General features: G+C 41.5%; 1 protein-coding gene across 1 annotated transcript in view; it reads right to left on the reverse strand.

The window, feature by feature from the left end:
• Positions 1-4,035: 4,035 nt before the first annotated feature.
• Positions 4,036-19,484, reverse strand: part of chsy1 (chondroitin sulfate synthase 1) — a 29,324-nt gene continuing 13,875 nt past the window's right edge. The window contains exon 3 of the mRNA XM_085278775.1: positions 4,036-6,983. Within this exon, the coding sequence (XP_085134901.1) occupies positions 5,391-6,983 (1,593 nt within the window). The 3' untranslated portion in view covers positions 4,036-5,390. The remainder of the gene's footprint in view (positions 6,984-19,484) is intronic.

Genomic DNA, 19,484 nt, shown 5'->3' on the forward strand with positions numbered 1-19,484 from the left:
GAGCTATTTCCGAAGGCTCTTCAGAAAAGCTCTCAGTGGAAGAGTCGGTGTGAAGAAGCTGATAAGGGTAAGGAACTGGGAGAAAAGCAAACAGGAAGTGGCTAGGCTTAAAGTAGCAACAGTTCATATCAAGCAATTTGAAATTTTTGGTCGAACTCACCATCAAAAGAGAGGTAATGAGTGTCTGCAGCCATCTGTGAAACACAATGGAGACTGATAGTTGGGGCTGCATTTCAGTGAATGGTCTTGAGGATTTTGTTAAAATTGATGGAATTGTAAAGTATGGGGACATGATACCATCTGGTATTTTTCTTTCTTGGTTTCACTCTGGCGGAGCCCACCGGGAACGAGACTTGCTTTTGGATGGATGGATGGTTTTGCTCTAGAGTGTAAGGATTTCTTTTATTTCCAGGAAGAGTGGGATTTCTGTTTATTTTTGGCCTTGGAGACCCTGGTGACTGTAAATAGTTGCTTGTGAAATAGATGTTTGACGCATGTTTTTCCCCCCTTTTCTTTTTTCTAATCTTAGCTTATGTATGGCTTGCACTATTGATCGTGTGTGTTACACCACATGTGACCCTTAGGTCTCGCCCCGATGCTGGATTCTAGCTCAGGACTTTCTTGCTCTGACACAACAGTGCTAACCACTGTGCCACCATACTCCTCGTGTTTTAATCTGTATACAACAGAAGTCTGAGTGTGTCAGTTGTTACTGGAGAGCTTGAAACAAGATTTCACAGCTAAAAAGGGCTGACATTACACCTCCAAATGTTTTAGTGTTATATTTTAGCCTAGTAACAATTTTATTTTTAGAAACAAAGTAAGAAACTCCCTCGTGGTCTCACTGTCACTGCCCAGATGAGTGTTGAAGTCTTCCAGTAGGACAACAGAGTCCCCAGGTGGAGCACCCTCACACACCCCACCCAGGGACCCCAAGAAGGCTGGGGGCGTATAGGCACAGAGGACAATCAGGACCCGTTCACTGACCTGAAGGAGCAGGTAACAAACCCTCTCGTTCACCGGGAGAAACCCCAATGTGCAGGCAGCAAGCTGAGGGGATACTAGGACGCCCGCTACCTCTCGCCAAGCAACTCCAGACTGAGACAGGAGACTGGTTTCAGAATCCAAGTCGTGCGTTGAGGTGAGCCTGATTATATCTGGCCGGTACCTCTCAACCTCATGAATAACTCATACTCCTTGGGTGCTCTCATTTTGGGCAAAATGCCGAGAGCAGCCATGGTCTCAAAGCCTCTGAGTTCCTCACAAGACTAATTCTTGCCACTGCTGGCCATCTAGATTTACATACGTATAGTATCCATGGGCAAGAACCTACTGTACTGTGCAAAGGTTTTAGGCAGGTGAGAAGAACTTTAAGCAAAGAATGCTTTGAAAAATGGAAGTGTTTATCATTTATTTTCACCAATCAACAAAATGAAGTGAAGGAACAAAAGAGAAATCTAAATCTAGTCAGTATTTGGTGTGACCACCCTTTGCCTTCAAAACAGCATCAATTCTTCTAGGTACACTTGCAGAGTTTTTGAAGGAACTCGGCTGGTCGGTTGTTAACCACAGATCTGTGGATGCAGGCTTCCTCACATCCTTCTGTCTCTTCATGTAATCCCAGACACACTCAATGATGCTGGGATCAGGGCTCTGTGGGGGCCAGAGCATCACTTCCAGTACTTGTTCTTAATGACTGTGGCTGCGTGTTTGGGGTTGTTGTCCTGCTGCAGAATACATTTGGGTTCAATAAACAAGCATTTATATTTCTGAAAGCGTTCTTTATAACAGTTTTTCACAGTACTGTATATTACGCCTGCCCTACGAATTCATAGTTAAAGGTTTGTAGTTGTACATCCTTAGTTTTTTTTTTAGACAGAAGAGGGTAGTAAAGACAAGTATTGCTTTTTGTTAAGATATAAAGCAAACAAAACTTTGGTTGATAGTGTCATTCTAAAGATTTGGTGCCTTTTGTTTTATTTTGACAACAATAAAACTCATAATTAAAGGGATGTTAAATATATACACAGACTTGGAGATTCAATTAATTTAATAAATTCTGGTTTCTCAGAATCCTCATGAGCCAACTGATGACAAGACATTTGCCTAAAATAGTGTAACAATTCTCTAAGTCTTCTCTCACAGGAAGCCATTCACCAAGTCAAACGGCAGGAAGTGAAAAAATATGATAATTTAGAGTTGTTACTTCCTCATCCTCTGAGGTATTTGTGGCTACAGTGTTGTCATGTTATATACTCTTTCTTCTGGAGAACAAAATGTATGAAGTGAAACAAAAAGCCATCATTTGAACAGTAACTTAAACCATTGTCTAATCAAAAATGATATTCCCTGATTTCCCAATGTGCAGCATTAGGCTCCTCTTTTTAATACGAGACCAAATGTTACAGTTTTACAAGTAGAAATGTTTCCTGTTCTTGTTTGAGCTAAGGTTCTGTCTTCCTTGTATGTATGTGCACATTTCAACAGTGGCATATTCAATTCAGTTTTATTTATGTTGTGCCAACTCACGAGCAGTCGCCTCCAGGCACTTCTGTATGGTAAGAGAAATAGAGTAATCTGCAAAATGCTGTTGCAATGCAGCAACATCCACTTTCTGGAGATGGTTATCACAATGGAGGGAGGCGGGGTTGGTGGAATTTGGCACCTCCTACCCAAACTCATCTCTTTCCCTTACCAGACTCACTAGAGAAGCAGTTTCAGCCTCTCTCCGTGCTTTAAAGAGGTTAAGTTGAAAGTCCAAATCCCCCACTCGCAGTGTGACCATGACGGGTCCTTGCCACGTGGCGAGTAATTTTGAGCTAGAAGAAGGGAGTAATACAAGCACTTTATTTCCTGGTGAAAATTGCCTTAGTCACCACTTCCCCTGCCAGTGGCGGACTCCCTCAGACATCGGTGCGTTGGTGGTTCTTTGTGTCCGGGGATGGGCGTCCAGGTACACACCGGCTCACTCCTTGGTGGCTGCTTATCGGGGCCTGGAGCCTGGGGCTCACTCGGGCCACTTCGGGGGTGGGGTGCCCCCGGCCTCGCACTCAGGCACAGCTGGCTGCCGGCGGAGCTCACGGGCGCGTCACTGCAACTCCCCCTGGCTTCTGCTCCGCGGCTGCTGAGTGAGCCCTCATCTGGGACTCTCCTCAGCTCTTTCCGGGACAGTGGCGCGGCTGCCCCTCTGTTGGTCTTCCTTGGTCTCTTGTGTTCTGGGGGCCTCTGGATGTCTGGAGTCTTGATCTCCTCCATACCTGCTTCATGCCCTGGAGGACGGGGCTGTGGCCCCCCCACACCCTCTAGCAGATCATTACATGAAGGAACCTTTTAAAAACAAGCGCGTCCATGCTCACAGGTGTACACACGGGTGATCACACCCACAAACTACACCCTTTTTGGCTCCTACCTCAAAGCACACTGTGTTCTGTTGATCTTATGTGCTGCACAATAATGTTTAATATTTAGTATTTGCTGTCATATTCCCATATATCATTGTGATGTTCAGTGCTTATTCAGTGCTTTTCTATTCTATTTACAGCCAGAAAAGATTGTATTCATTTTAATGAATGATAAGATAGAGCCTTATGTTAGGAAAGCTTTACATTACTGCTCAGTGTCGTTGAAAAGTCCAGGAAGAGGTTACTGAACTACCAGTAAATGAAACTCCTTCCCACTTTCCTCCAGTGGAGCTTCTGAGGGACAAGATTGTTGCTGACATGTTATTGCTCACACAATCTAAATTACTACGACTTTGAAGTTTGAGCCTGTTGTGAAATGATTCTTTTTATGGACTAGTAATCAATGCCAGGGCAGGAACGCCTCAAAAGATGGATTAACAACAGGCCTCACATCCTCAGTTTCTGATAATCCGTGGTTGTTATGTCTTGTTTTTTTTTTACATTTAATTACATGCCTGTTCAAAGAGCTTTATTATATAAGATGAAGACTCTACAACACATAAACCAGAAGGGAGGAAGAGAAGAATGTGTGGTGTGACACACAGAGTACGTGAGCTGGTACAGGGAAACTATAAGCATGAGGGATTGTTGCTTGAGACAGAAAAATATGACACAATGCATTTACTCTCCCCCAATTTTATTTCTTTTTAAATAGAAAACCATGTCCATTTAGAAAGCAATAAAACATTTTTTTTAAAGAAAATCAAACCATGATGACAGCACAGTAACTGCTTGTGTGATCAGTGTTATAAATCATGTTGTAATGCTGCAACAAGAGCATAAAGCCAACAGAGCCCTACAGTGGAAGTTCACAGGCAGAGGCATGAAAAGAGGAAATGATTTACCATCAAACCTGTAAAACTCAGGAATGACACGCCTCTCATGTCAACATAAGAGGAATTGATTTGGAAAAAAGAGAAAACCATATGCGAGCAATCAAAGTGCTGCTGCTAATCAAGCTTGAAGTGGAAGCCAGATTTGCACCCATTTAGAAGATCTGTGATATTTGTGTATCCTCCACTATGGAGCTAGCTTCATGTTCATGCCTGCAAAACACCACACACACACACACACACGCGCGCACGCACGCACACACACGCTCACACGCACGCACACACGCACACACACACACACACGCGCACACACGCGCACACACACACACACACGCGCACACACGCGCACGCACACACACACACACCATGAAATGTAAAAGCAGACTGTGCAAACTCTTTGGTGAGAGAGCTTAAGGAAAAGAAAACTACACCACAACTGACAGGGCTGTACAACTGTCCCACATACACATTTCAGCAGATTGTAGAAAATGGAGCCTGCAAATTCAATAAATTAGATAGAAAATAATGAATTGCAGATTCAGCAGTTGGGTCTACAGAAATTAACAATACAAAATATATATATATATAAAAAAGAAACAAACAGTGTTAAGTCATATCACCAAAACCATAAGAGTAAATGTAAAAGAAAACCACCTAAATTTGCTTTCCAAAGAAGTGGCCCTGGCAGTCACTGAGCTCTGATTGGAGTTTCATTCATTTGTAAACACACACAACCAGCAACTGAATGTAGTTCTGAGCCCTGCTGGTTTGAGAGGACAGGGACACCAGTCTGCTTTGAACACACACGCCACATATAACATTGAAAGACTTTACTGAGGCGAACATTAATAACCAAATTAACTAGTAGCCTGACAGGTAACGTATGCGCAAAAGGAGCCCCGGCAATAATCAGGAAAGAGAACAGACTGCCCGGACTACTTCTGGGAGCTGCTCATTAGGATGTTTCTTTAAAAAAAGAAAGATATTTTAAAAATATATCAATGTGAATTATTTAATTTCATTAAAAAATAAATTAAGCAGTGAAACTACTACTAAGAAGGGAAAGTGAGTTCAATTAATGACAACCCAGCACTTCTTACGCTGTCCTAACTGACCCATTGTTGCTGGCCAGCCTCCTGAAGCCGTGGTTGTTCTTCTCAAGCCAGAGCTCAGCCAACTGCTGGGTGGAGCCATGCGAGGAAGCTCTGGAGCCCAGGCACATCTTGTATTGCTTCACATCCAGGTGGGGGTCACATGTGACTAGATGATGAACGTGAACTATTCCTGTGTCTGTGCTTCTAAACAACTTGATCCCTGACTGGACGAATTTATTATAAAGATCTACATCCTCTAATCCCCAGCCCTGTATGGAAGTGTCGAAGCCTCCAGCTCGAACCAGGTCTCTCTTGTATACACAGACAATCCCAAATCCGTAGTTCCTCCACAGGCCTGTTTTAGAGGTGAAGACGTAGTGGTTGTTGCTGGGGACCTTCCCAGCATATACTACTTTAGGGTCATACTGACTGAAGATGATGGGGAAGTACGTCTGCTCCCCCAGGACAGCGTTAGTCCGACATCTTTTGAGGAATTCACTGGAGAAAAGCAGATCCACATCACAGTAGAAAAGCAGGGAATCATTAGAGAAGTGTAAAGAACCAACTTCCAGAGCCAACGCCCTGGAGAAGGAACCGGGGACAGGCTTTATCTCCATCTCTGCTCGAGGATACTTCATGTGATACTCCCTCATAAGTTCCACCTGCTTCACCCGCTCAGTATTGTTATCTGTGCTAAAGAGCAGGATCAGTAGTTTAACATTTTGGTTGGGGATCAGACATACTCGTTCAAAGTTAGCCATGAAGCGCACAAAGATGTCATAGCGGCCTGACAGAGGTACCAGGATGTTAACCTTCTTTTCCTTGGGCTCCCTCTGATCCTGACCTGAGGTAGCCAGCTTGAAGGGCACCAGCATCTTGAGCGAGTTGGACAGAAATGAGAGGGAGTCCGATTCCTTGTTGATGTGGCTGGCCAGACCTCGGGCATCCATCTCCTCCTCCTCTCTGAATTGGATCTTACTAAAGGTCTGCTGCAGGTAGGCGTGCCTCCTTACAGGAACTGTCATGGTCTTTCCCTTGTGCTTCTTGTACAACAGCAGCAGATCCAGAACATATTCTGCCCCGTACAAGGGATTGACCCTCCTGTAGCCATACTGAATTTCTTTGAAATCAATAACACGACCACGTGTTTTGGCATTGGCGTTGATCATCTCCATCACTTGCATGATGATGTCATCCAGGGCCTGCCTTTGAGAGGAATCCATGCCACGGCGGGGTGGCTGACTGTCAGACGACGAGAACAGGTACTTTCCCGTCAGAAACTCCCACTCCAGAACTTCCTCTCGTTGATGGGGGTGGAAGCGCATGAACGAAGGGGGCATGCCGAGCTGGAGGTCCTCTCGGTCAGGCTCGAATGCTCCGTAGCGCCCCATCTGGACAATCTCCCTGTGCAGCTGAATGGTGTGGTGGCGCAAGTCTGCGATCTTGCGGCTGAGCATGTAGCTGTGAAGGCGATACTGGTAGGGAGGGTTCTTGTTGGGGTGAAGTGTGATGGCTCGATGAATCTTGCTGTTGTGGAGATCTCGTATGTAGCCTTTCTTGTTTGGTTCATAATTCTCATAGAAGAGCTGCTGCATCTGTGGAGACAGGACATCATTGCTTTAAAACCAGTTGGCACTGATTAAATAAACTCATGATAATGCTAATATCTGAATAGCCAATATACATGTGTTTATTTCTATTTAAGTGCTTACTTTGAACACTGGCAGTTATTGTATAGTATTTTGCTGATGAGATCTCCATGTGTTAAGGAGTATACTGCACACTGGTGAAAATACGAGTGTTAGAATATTTTTTAGGCCTGCTTTAGAAACCTCCGGCTCCTCGAATGGCACGAGCTTCACAGTGTAAATACTGGAGTCGCTGTTTTTGAGCCGTTAAAGAAGGCGGCGCTTGTGACGCTGTCTTGCAATGAAGGTAGTATCAGAACGGCTGCAGTCTGTAAGTCTATTTTGAGAAGACAACTCTGGACAGGCTATACTGAAAACTGGACAGGAGCAGTCAGAGCAAAATGAAACCTACAGCTAAATATGATCACAGGAAGGGCAAGGGTCTGACTTTCTGTTTACTTTAACCTACATTTCAGTGCACCCAAGAGGGAAACCAGCCCATCAAAACACGCTGGAACTTCTTCATAATTGGAAGTAAAGTGGAAAGGAGACATCTTCAACCTTTAAATGTTTAACCATGTGAACGCATGTGCAGCAACAAGTAGAAACTGAAAAGACTTGCAGCAGATTTGTCTGACAGGATTTCTGATTACAGATCAGATTTGATATTTATTTGACCTGTGATTGCAAAGTATAACCCCAATTCCAAAAAAGTTGGGATCAACACCCTTGTTAACTGATATCAGTACTTTATGTTGACATATTATTATTTTGCTGAATGTATGTACTAACAGGCATGTTGCTGGCCATAGCACAATGGCATAATAGCCACAACTTAGCATGGTTTTAACTAGCATGAATCAGCCTTTTGAGATGACTATGCACATCTGAAAGCAGAATCTGTGCACATATGGTAAAGTACATGTTGCTTTACTTAATGTTTAAACGTTCAAAAAAGGTTATTATGAATTTAATAGCAGCACCAAGTCTCTTCTTGGTGTATCAGATGAGTTCTATAGAGACAGGTTTAGAGCAAGCTTTACTAAAGTGAGGAATAAAAGTGGTATTTTTGTTTTGTGAAACAGAAAAGTGTCCATTGCTGTACTTGAACCCACAACCTTCAGCACAGCAGCGGTAAAAGGTCAGCAATTTACCCACTAAGCTACTCGATCAAACACCACACTAACTGATAAAACATACATTAGCCAGTTAAAAAAAAAAAAGAGCTACTTTAGAGGTGAGATCAGGACTATGGGCAGACACAGGCCAACCAATCCACAAATGATATTCATATGAGGGAGGCATGACATGAGAAAACCAGCTTTCTCTCTGCGTACCTGTGAGAATGGCCCTCGTCTCACAAAATCAGTCATATTGATGTGCTTTAAAAACTTTGAGCATCCTGACAAGTTGCACTACATCTTTGTATATTTTGGTGGGTGTAGAGTGAGTAAAAAAATGTTTTTTTTTACTTTTTTAAAAATATATTTTAATTTTTGCACAGCATTTTTGCAACTTGGGATTGTAAGTTTGAGTCTAGTTGACGCTGATGTTGGAAGATCAGATAATCATTGGCTGACAGCCGCAATGTTTTCATGCCCCTCCCTCTATTGCTTCACCATTATTAACACCAACTCACTTCTTACTTAAAACTCATTATTGCAATTTCTTCACAGTCATTAACATCACAACATCCTGTCTAGCTAATCAACATAAACAGTTCTTTTGCAACGCCAAGCCAAGAAGAAGTCACAAGTAATTGCTGCAAGCTGAAACCTTGTATGCCTCATTTTAGGCCCAGCTGTTCTAGTGACTGTTCTTACTCATTACATACACAGCGGCTGTTCCAAGGTCTCATCTCTTACACTGAATCTATTATGTTAGACACAACCCTGGGATGAGGCAGCAAAGATTTGTGCTTTTTTACTGAATCCTCAGACACTGCAAGTCTGTGTTTGACTCTAGGTATGTAAATAAGGACTTTAGTCTCAGGGGCCATATTTCCCTCGAATCCAACTGAATTCTCATTGGTCAGTCAATCATTTTTTTTTTTATTTTCATAAGGAGAAAAGTGCTACATTAACAGTCCACTATATTTGGCTGGGCGCAAAAAGAGACTGCTTATTAAAAACAGGGTGTCCGAGTTGAGTGGAGCACCTTTGAAATGAATGAAGGAAGAAAGGTTGCTGCGCTACCAGCGCTGTTATAAAAGCTAAAAAAATCTAATATCATCAAATATGCACAAGACAAATATGGGCAGAAAACAAACAAAACAGCCCAAACAATTATAGGCTTTCATGGCCTGTTAGGGTTAGCAGTGTAGGGTCAGCAGTAGGGTCAGCAGTAGGGTCAGTTCGTCAGTATTTCTTGTGCTATTATGGTTTGATATTTAGAAATCAAGACAATCTAGCCAGATCCTTGTTTAGCTGAAAATTCACTGTAAAACACAACTAAACAGCACAAGTTTGAGAATGATATGGTATCATAATGATGTTATGCAGTATATTAGGATTATACCACTGGACAATGGTGTAACCAATCAAAGAAGGAATTGATGATGGTTAAATGGTTAAATTATCACCTTAAAGTTCTCATGACTGGATTTCAGTGCACCCCCAGTAACCCAAACATTATTTTTTATGGATTTAATTTAATTATTACGAGTTATTTTTAGAAAAGGATATTTAATCTCACCTCTAAACAGCAGTGTGCTAGATATCACAAATCTAAAACATGTCTGAAGATTCACCTGAAATTTTTAGCTGACAGTTCATGATTGCAATGAGCTCAACAGGGTTCATGCATTACAGCTTGACTTGCAAGCAAAGGAAAAAAGAGGCCTGAGGCTCACAGCAGGCGGTGAGGCCAGAGGGCCAGTATGCTTGCCATTCCGGCTGGGTTTAATCTGCAGGACAATAAGCAGTGCCTGCCTCAGAGTGCACTTTGCGAATCTAATTGGAGACAGCATTATGCTGCTGTAATTGGCTCTCTTGTATGCAGGGTTGATCTGTCTAAACAAATTTTTCAACTCGGGGGGAAAAAATCCTCCCGCACCAAAGACGGCAACACAATAGCTCTGGTATTGACATGTGTGATGGAAGGTGGTGTTCCAGTGACTGCGTTTAGACACTCGATGATTAGCCACCAAACCTGCAAACTGTAGCACCAACACAGAGCAGAACAGCAGCCTGAGCGCTATTCCAACAGAGGTCGATTATCTTCTTAATAATCTCACCTATTCATTACATGAGTCTGGAAATTGTAGCTAATGTGAAAAAGAGCCTCAAATCAGAAGTACTTTGGAGTAACTCTTAAACGATTAACTTAAAGCAGTAACTTGTAAGCTGGAGAGGAAATGGCGTGTCACAAATTTACAAGATCATCATTTAGCCTGGAGAAATAGTTTGCTGCTTTATAAGAAAGTCCTCTGCAAAGCCAGAACATCTTACTATTCATCACTGATTGAAGAAAATAAGAACAACCCCAGGTTTCTCTTCAGCACTGTAGCCAGGCTGACAAACAGAGGTCTTTTGAGCCAACAATCCCTTTAACGTTAACTAGTAATGACTTCATGAACTTCTTCACAAATAAAGTTTAAACCAGTACCATTGATGTTAAGTTACTCTTTCTCTCCAATTGATCTTTCTGAGTTAACTTCAATAATTACTTCCTCCAAACCATCAACGTGTCTTTTAGACCCCATTCCTACAAAACTGCTCAAAGAAGTCCTGCCATTAATTAATGCTTCGATCTTAAATATGATCAACCTATCTCTAATAATCGGCTATGTACCACAGGCCTTCAAGCTGGCTGTAGTTAAACCTTTACTCAAAAAGCATCTCTAGACCCAGCAGTCTTAGCTAATTATAGGCCAATCTCCAACCTTCCTTTATATCAAACATCCTTCAAAGAGTAGTTGTCAAACAGCTAACAGATCATCTGCAGAGGCTTGTTTGAAGAGTTTCAGTCAGGTTTCAGAGCTCATCACAGCACAGAAACAGCTTTAGTGAAGGTTACAAATGATCTTCTTATGGCCACTGACAGTGGACTCATCTCTGTGCTTGTCCTGCTAGACCTCAGTGCAGCGTTCGATACTGTCGACCATAATATCCTATTAGAGCGATTAGAACATGCTGTAGGTATTACAGGTACTGCACTGCAGTGGTTTGTATCATATCTATCTAATAGACTCCAGTTTGTGCATGTAAATGGAGAGTCCTCTTCACACACTGAGGTTAATTATGGAGTTCCACAGGGTTCAGTGCTAGGACCAATTCTGTTTACATTATACATGCTTCCCTTAGGCAGCATCATTAGAAGACATAGCATACATTTACACTGCTATGCAGATGACAACTTCATATATCCATAAAGATATGAAGACCTGGTTGACCTCTAATTTTCTGCTTCTAAATTCAGATCCAACTGAGGTTATTGTACTCGGCCCTAAAAATCTTAGAAATATGGTGTCTAACCAGATTCTTAGTCTGGACAGCATTACCTTGGCCAGACAGATACTATCTCTACTTTTAAGATTAGGCTTCAAACTTTCCTTTTTGCTAAAGCATATAGTTAGGGCTGGACCAGGTGATCCCAAATCCTCACTTAGTTATGCAATAGGCATAGGCTGCTGGGGGATTCCCATGATGCATTGGGTCTTTCTTTCTTTGTTTCCTTCCCACTGTCGAAAAAGCGCTTGCTCGTAGGGGGTCATATGATTGTTGGGTTTTTCCCTGTATCTATTATAGTAGGGTCTACCTTACAATATAAAGCACCTTGAGGTAACTGTTGTTGTGATTTTGCGCTGTATAAACTGAATTGAACTGAATTTAAACTGCTGGTTTAAGCATTAATTAATGAAAGGACTTCTTTGCGCAGCCTTTTAGGAATGGGGTCTAAAAGACACGTTGATGGTTTTGAAATAAGTAATTACTGAAGTTAACTCAGAAAGATCAGTTGGAGAAATGAGTCAATGGTATTAGAAGTGGCTGTATGTAATGATACCTTCTGTGAGATGGTTGTGAATACTTTTTTCTCTATTGGTTAAAATTTAATTTGAAAAGACAATAAACACGTTATTACTAGTTAAGATTAAAGCAATGCTTGGTTGAACAGGGCTCTGACTTCTTGTCAGACTGTCTACAGTGCTAAAGAGAAATATATGTAGTAAGATGAAATGAAGATCTTTTGAATATTACATTATAAAGCGCCTTGAGGCGACTGTTGTTGTGATTTGGCGCTATATAAATAAAACTGATTGAGGCTTCGTTTTCAGATAAGCCACAGTATCCAGTCTTAGGCTGTACAGATGTAATACTATTACGATAACTGATCTGAGTGGGAGAGGAATCCACTGTGGTGGGACATTAAGAAAGATAACAGCGGATGAATTAAAGTTAGCTAAAGCACTTTCAGAGAGACATCTACTGTAATGAAATGGATTACCCACTGCTTTGTAATTCATTATTGTAAGTGCAAATGTTATTAAGAAATGATCAGACCAGGGCGGGTTTTCAGGGAATACTGTTACACGTTCAGTTTCTATGCCATATGTAAGAACATGATCCAAAATGTGATGAATGGAGCTACAAACTGCTAATAGGAAAAGACCTCATTCTAAATGGAAAAAATGACATACTGACAAATGTTTATCTTTCCTGAAGTATTCTGCCAACACATAGCAGCAGTATGATTCAGCATACTGTTTTTCCTTTGAGAGAGATGCCCATAGGGCATCACAGGTACAGACACATTTATGTTGGTTCACTGCAGCACAACCATACGAATCTCTTACCATCATTTGATCTTTAATGCTTAGATTGGTCCAGTTCAGCAACTATACCCAGTCTACCAATGAAGTCTTTATGTTGTTCAGTTACAGATTAAGGCTGTCTTTGATGCTCTGACTAATTTGTTTACAGCATTGCCAGCTGGATATCACTGCACAAGCCACAATAAAAAAAACAAAAACATTTAATTGATTAACTGACACTTAAAAAAGGCAGCTGAATTATTACCAGTTTCCTCTACTCAAGTTATAGTCTGCTTGCATCACTTGAGCCTTCAATGCGCTAATACAATTCTACATGAGCTGAAGGCAGCACAAAGGAAAACCGACAGCAACTCTTTGGGTCTGGACTGATGTAAAATTTGGACTGGGAATTTTACGCTACACTCCAGTATTTCAATTCCCATTTTTATTTATATTGTGCCAAATCACAACAACAGTTGCCTCAAGAGACAGTATTTACAGGTTTGTACACATCCTGATATGCTGGCATAGAGCTACCATATCAGGACATTTCGACCATCATTAGGTAATGTGACTGCCTAAATTTGTATCATAAAAACTTGTAGATATAATGTAACCTTATTACTATATTATCACAAACACCATCACACATTCAGATCCAGTAGATAACAATAGAACGTGTATCACTGCTAACCAGCTAATGACTCGTCTTCTATTGCGACACTCTTGCAGCAGCCCTTGATATCTTTCAGCTACTTAAGCAGACAGTCTCTTGTCAAGTAGCCTAATGAAGACCAAATTCACTTGGTCTGAACTGAAACTGGGGACAGTAGTCTTTTGTTTTGTCCTGGAGATCAGCTTTGAACCAGAGGGTCACGCTAACCAAACCCCACAGCAGGTGGAGAATTAAATCATGTGTCTCTGTGCTAAGCTCATCAAGGCTACAGAGCAGAAGAAGGACTACCGTTATTAGCTGCAGTTTAGGACAGTGGAGCTAATCTATGAGATGAGGAACTCACTAAAGAGGCAGATGATTATTGCTCTGTTCTTTATTGTCACAAGTACCTAATTTTTTTATTAAATTTACCAAAGACTGGGAGTCCGCACACATGCTCATGGATCCACAGTTCTGTAACATCAACACAAAAGGCTAAATGAGAACCTCCTAGAAAAGCAAAGGATGACCCAATGGGTCCCCACTACTGAAAGAACTATATTCTAACGCCTGTGGGAAACACGATCTTGAAACTACTAAAAAAAAAAAAAAAAAATAGTGGCTTTCTCTTTTAGGAAACTTAAGTTAAGCGGTTAGTTTTTTATTGTTTTATTTTAATATTAAAATCTTGATGACTTGCAAGGGTCTTCTATTAGTGATTGGTTGAAAGGGTCAGATGACAAAACATGGGAGTTTCTGACTCCAGCTCGTTGGTCCGGTGAACCACCGGTCACCTGACTCAAACTGACTCTCCTCCACACTGTCCCCATTCATAAAGTGCTTTAAAACCCCAAACTTTACGGCTAGCAGCTGGCTTTCCCATTTCCATGCCAATAGCCAAATAATAAAGAAAGACTTTATGCTTAAGAGAGAGTGAAAGCGGACAGCATATCCTTGGTTCCTTAACATAAAACTCATTGTTGCTGCCACGGGCAGCACAAAACTTACCCTTTAGACGGACTTTCCCCTGAGTTATTAGTTTTGTTACCAGTCAGCTCACATAAACTAATTTAAATCTAATTTAAGCCACAACCAACCAACCCGATTATGCCATGTTCTGTACTTGCACAAGATGGCGTTCAAAAACTAATCCAACTACACAGAAAGGGCAGAATGGTGTAACTTAGCCTTTGTGTGGTGCATTGCAACACTAGGATCGCCTTGATTAGTACCATTATCACTGCCACGGACTACACTACTCCAGCATAGTAAGAGGCCTAAAGTGAAATTTGAACAGACCCCTTCGTTTGTGTGTCATCTGAGGATTGGATGGGTGACAGAAAACAGAAAAGGCCCTTTGTTCCCTCAGTCCACTATCCAGATGTCTTCTTCAGTTCAGCCTACCCAGGCGAGATGGGAGATACGAGCTATTATGTGAAAAATAGAGACTTAACCCTTTAAAGCCTGAAACAAATACTTGTCAGAAAATTTTTGAAAACGCAGTGTTTATTTAACTGTAGTGACAAATTAAAAATAAAAGTCAAGATTCATATTTCCTACATCTGCCCCCCCTGCTTAAAAATATATTGTGCAAGTTGTTTTGGTTTTTCAAGGGAGGGAAAAACACTGATAATGTAACATTATCTGTATGTATGAAAGATAATACAGAGAAGATTAAGGGGTTAAGACCATGACAAAAACTAACTTCATAAAGTAAATAATAACAAAAGCTGAACCAAATTTCACACAGTGGGAAGTAAAAGCTTCCTTTGAAGAAACCTCTGGCAGATCCAGGCTCAGGGAGCGGCAGCCAACGGCCATGACTGATTGGGGTGATAAGAGCAAGACAGAACAAAAGACACAATGTTGAAGACAGCCAGAGATAAATAATAAGTAATGATTAAGTGCAACGTGTGTATGAATAGACAGTGAGTGAAGAAGAAACACCCAGTGCATCATGGGAATCCCCAGGAGCCTAGACCTGTGGCAGTATAGTAACGTTTTAAGCCAATCTTAAAAGTGGAGGGCGTCTGTCTCGCAAATCTAATTTTAAATATCGTAGGAACCACAAGTAAGCCTGCACTCAAATGGTACTATCACAATTATAAGACAATCCAAGCATTTCTGACAACACATACGCTTGCTGTACTTTATGTGAGCTGATCTTGCTCACAGTTGTGCACAGTCACCTTGAAAAGCTGATTCCTACTATAAATGTGCTTCATTTGCTTTAGTCTTGACTAAACAGTAACACATCTTTGAGTACAGTCGTGATCAGACAATAATGGCATTCATTAATGTTGTTTTTCTTTATTACACATGAACACTAGAGCTCCATCTCTGAGGATGTGTGTGCATGGTGCACTCTCTGTACTGTAATAATAAACAGAACCATCTTGGAGGTATAGAGTACATTCAGCACTTTACATGTAGATAAACTATGAGAGAGGACTACACAACAACACGCTTCCAAGCAAAAGCAGAACTACAGAATTGCTCATCTTCTGCCAAAATATTGGTGTACTTTCAAAGATAGACTCAGTGTACACGCTGGAGGGTCTTTGCCTTACAATATAAAGCTCCTTGAGGCAGCTGCTGTTGTGCTTTGGTGCTACATAACGTGTGCATCTTTCCCATCACTTTGGTTCCAGCTAACTATGGAGCTCGTGTTATATTGAATATATCACTACTGAGCTCTGATAGGACCGAAATGTAGAACAGAAAAATAATCCAAGACATTCCCCACTACTCCCTCACAGCTTCAATCTAACCCTGATAGGATGAGTCAAAATCACTGCAGCATACTTATTTTCCTGTATTTGTTCATCAGTTACAATACCACTGCTAATGTTGTCTTTTACTGTGCTAGGGCAAGATTGTGGCTTTGAGGCAGAGAAGTTTAGGCAACTGTCCACAGCTACATATGGGCGTGATCATCAGCTCTATATGGGCGTGGCCATCAGCTCTATATGGGCGTGGCCATCAGCTCTGTTGCAGAGCTATGTGCTATGAAATGCTACACATTTGTCAGCTTCATATTCATGATGCAGGAATCCCTCTTTCCACCATTTCCCCAAGGCACCTCATTGAATTGAGATTTGGGCACTATTTGAGTACAGTGAACTTTAATAATCCAACTCGAGGTGATTTGACCTTTGTGACAGGTTGTGCTATCCTGCTGAAAGTATCCATCCAGAGACTGGTACACTATAGGCCTAAAGGCAAGGACAGGCCCAGCAAACTGCGCCAAGAAACTGTCTCCCACACAGTTACACCACTACCAGCTGGGCAACTGCATTCTAGCCTTACTTCACCAAGCACAATGCAGATCATGAGATGCAGCGGAATAAAGCACACAGCCACTGGACTCTGAACCAGCAGAGACATGTTCTCTGCCAGATGACCGTTGGTTCCTCCTCTGGCGTTAAAAGCAAGCGCCTTTTTCTTGGCATGAATACATACTGCTGCTCACAATATCAGACTTGCCTGAAAAAATGATGGCCCAGAGTTAACTGCTGTGAAATTTTAGCTTCAGAGATCACATACTCTTTTGGTCCATTGTCCCACTTCAGGCAGTGCCTGAATATGAATATCTCATATTTATGCTACATTGAGCAAAAATTTGTATAATATATAAGTACAGTTGGCGTGTTGTATCAGACTACCAACCATGCCATAACGGCACTTGCAAAATGACTCAGTCTTTATTCCAGACTCAGTCAATAGAATGGATATTTTTCATTATCTTCACTTGTTTTGCTATACTTACTTTTACATATGAAAATATTTCTAATGGTACTTGTTGAGCTGTTCACCTTTGTTCTTGAACATTGGTACCAGTACACGTCTTTTCCATTTCTCAGAGATTACTTTCCAAAATTGAGTTATTAAATAATCTGGTCAAGAAGTCAACTGCTCTCTCCTAAACATCTCCATACCTCCACAGGTATGTCATCTTCTAGAGTTCATCCTCTTCATAGCTGCCCCCACCTAGTGTCTTTGTCTTCTTTTTTGCCAGCAAAGTAGCTATGACACTGTAGTGTTTGCCAAAATGACCTGCAGTGGCAGACTGAGGTTTTTCCAGTCTGATTAATTATGATACGAGTAAGGCCTTCCTGTCACTTCAGGCCCACAGCAGTTAGTCTAATAAGAAGGCAGCAGATGACAGCTGCTTCACAGAAGGGAACATGGGCGGATCCACAGCTATGTTACATCGAGACAAAAGGCTAAATGAGAACCGCCCAGAAAAGCAACGGACGAACCAATATTGGTCTTTTTTTTTATTTATTTTTTTTATTGTTGAATGTAATTATAGATGTGTGGTGGGCAGCAGCATATTTGTGGAGTTGTGAAGGTCCAAGCAGCTAGCATTTAGTGAGCACCGCCCAAGGAAGCCAGATAAACAGGAACTGGGTTATGGCTGTAGGAAAAGCTAAAGACGACAAATCCTTCTAATATGCACACATCAAGCCCATAAATATACTCCTCGCCCTAAACAATGCCACCATTACAGAAACAAATCTGAATTTTAAAATCCACATTTTCACTCTGTGTTTAGGGGTCTCATCAGTGTGTCAAAATATGATGGTTAAATACGCAGGCTCTGCTGTGGGGCAGGTCTTTCCTGCTTCACCCTCTCAGAAGCTGTGAAATCACGAGGACGGAAGCATTAAAAAAAAAAATCTAACTCTCCATCTGACCAGTAGTGTCGTGGGAAACCTTTCCTTACAGACATTTGTATAACTTGGATACTAGTTAATTATTGTGTTACAGATCTGACTATTATTAATAGTGACTGACTTTAATTAATAAGAGTAGAAAATGGTAAAACATGACGTCCAACAACTAAAGATATTTTGTTAAAGCTTGGCACTTTTGTCTACTAAAGTCGTTCTGAGCATTTCTTCAGCATGAAGATAACAAGACAACATAAATATCAATGGGAAAGCACTTAAACATATTTGGTTTTGTTTAAATACAGCAAGAACTGATTTAAGCGACCCAGATTAGAAAACACAAGTGGATTATTTAAAGTGAACAGGTAAGGCAATTTACCCAACTTCCTTGGAGAATCTTTGTTTTGTGTTAACAGGTAGAGCTGGCACTAATGGTTGCAACTGTTTTAATATTACGCTGTTTTTGTTGTTTTGTTGACTTCTAGTCCTACACTGGTGGTAACACTGCGTTATTTCTTCCATCCATCCATCCATTCACTTCCGCTTATCCTTTTCAGGGCTGCGGGGGGCACTGGAGCCTATCCCAGCTGTCATAGGGCGAGAGGCGGGGTACACCCTGGACAGGTCGCCAGTCTGTCGCAGGGCCAACACACAGGGACAGACAACCATTCACACTCACATTCACTCACACATTCACACCTATGGGCAATTTGGATTATCCAATTAACCTATCCCCACAAGCTGCATGTCTTTGGACGGTGGGAGGAAGCCGGAGTACCCGGAGAGAACCCACGCAAACACGGGGAGAACATGCAAACTCCACACAGAAAGACCCCGGCCTGATGGTGGAATTGAACTCAGGACCTTCTTGCTGTGAGGCAACAGTGCTAACCACCGTGCTGCGTTATTTCTTTCTATGTTTTAAATGAGCCATTCTACTATTAGAGCTTACTTATCATATAAATGCATATCATACATCATACAAGGCTGTTAGGACAATTAAACCCAGCGTGCTGTTTTGCACTAGCATCATAACTGCAGTAATCATCAAATTACTTTAAGTACTTTTGGGGGGTTTTTTTGCTTCTTATTTAGTTTTGGTCTGATGTGGTGTGGTGGTGCTTTCCCTGTGGAAGTCAGTTTGTCTCCATGTTCGTTTACTTTTACTGCCCGTGTCAGTCTGCAGCCCTTCTGTTATCACCATTGTGAAATGAGTCTAAACAATCTGACAATTACTGGATATATCACACATATCTGAAATAAAAAATAGCCAGCTGTCTAACACTTCTGTCACAGGTTTATGCTGTGACCACTAGTGCCTAAAAGACCTCTCCTTGCAAATAACAGAATAAAAGCAGGACACCTCGGATTTTAAAACAACTTAA

This window comes from Mchenga conophoros, linkage group LG1 (assembly GCF_057382185.1).
Source record: "Mchenga conophoros isolate Kocher_MC1m ecotype Shallow Benthic linkage group LG1, M_conophoros_male_GT1.1, whole genome shotgun sequence".
Taxonomy (NCBI): domain Eukaryota; kingdom Metazoa; phylum Chordata; class Actinopteri; order Cichliformes; family Cichlidae; genus Mchenga; species Mchenga conophoros.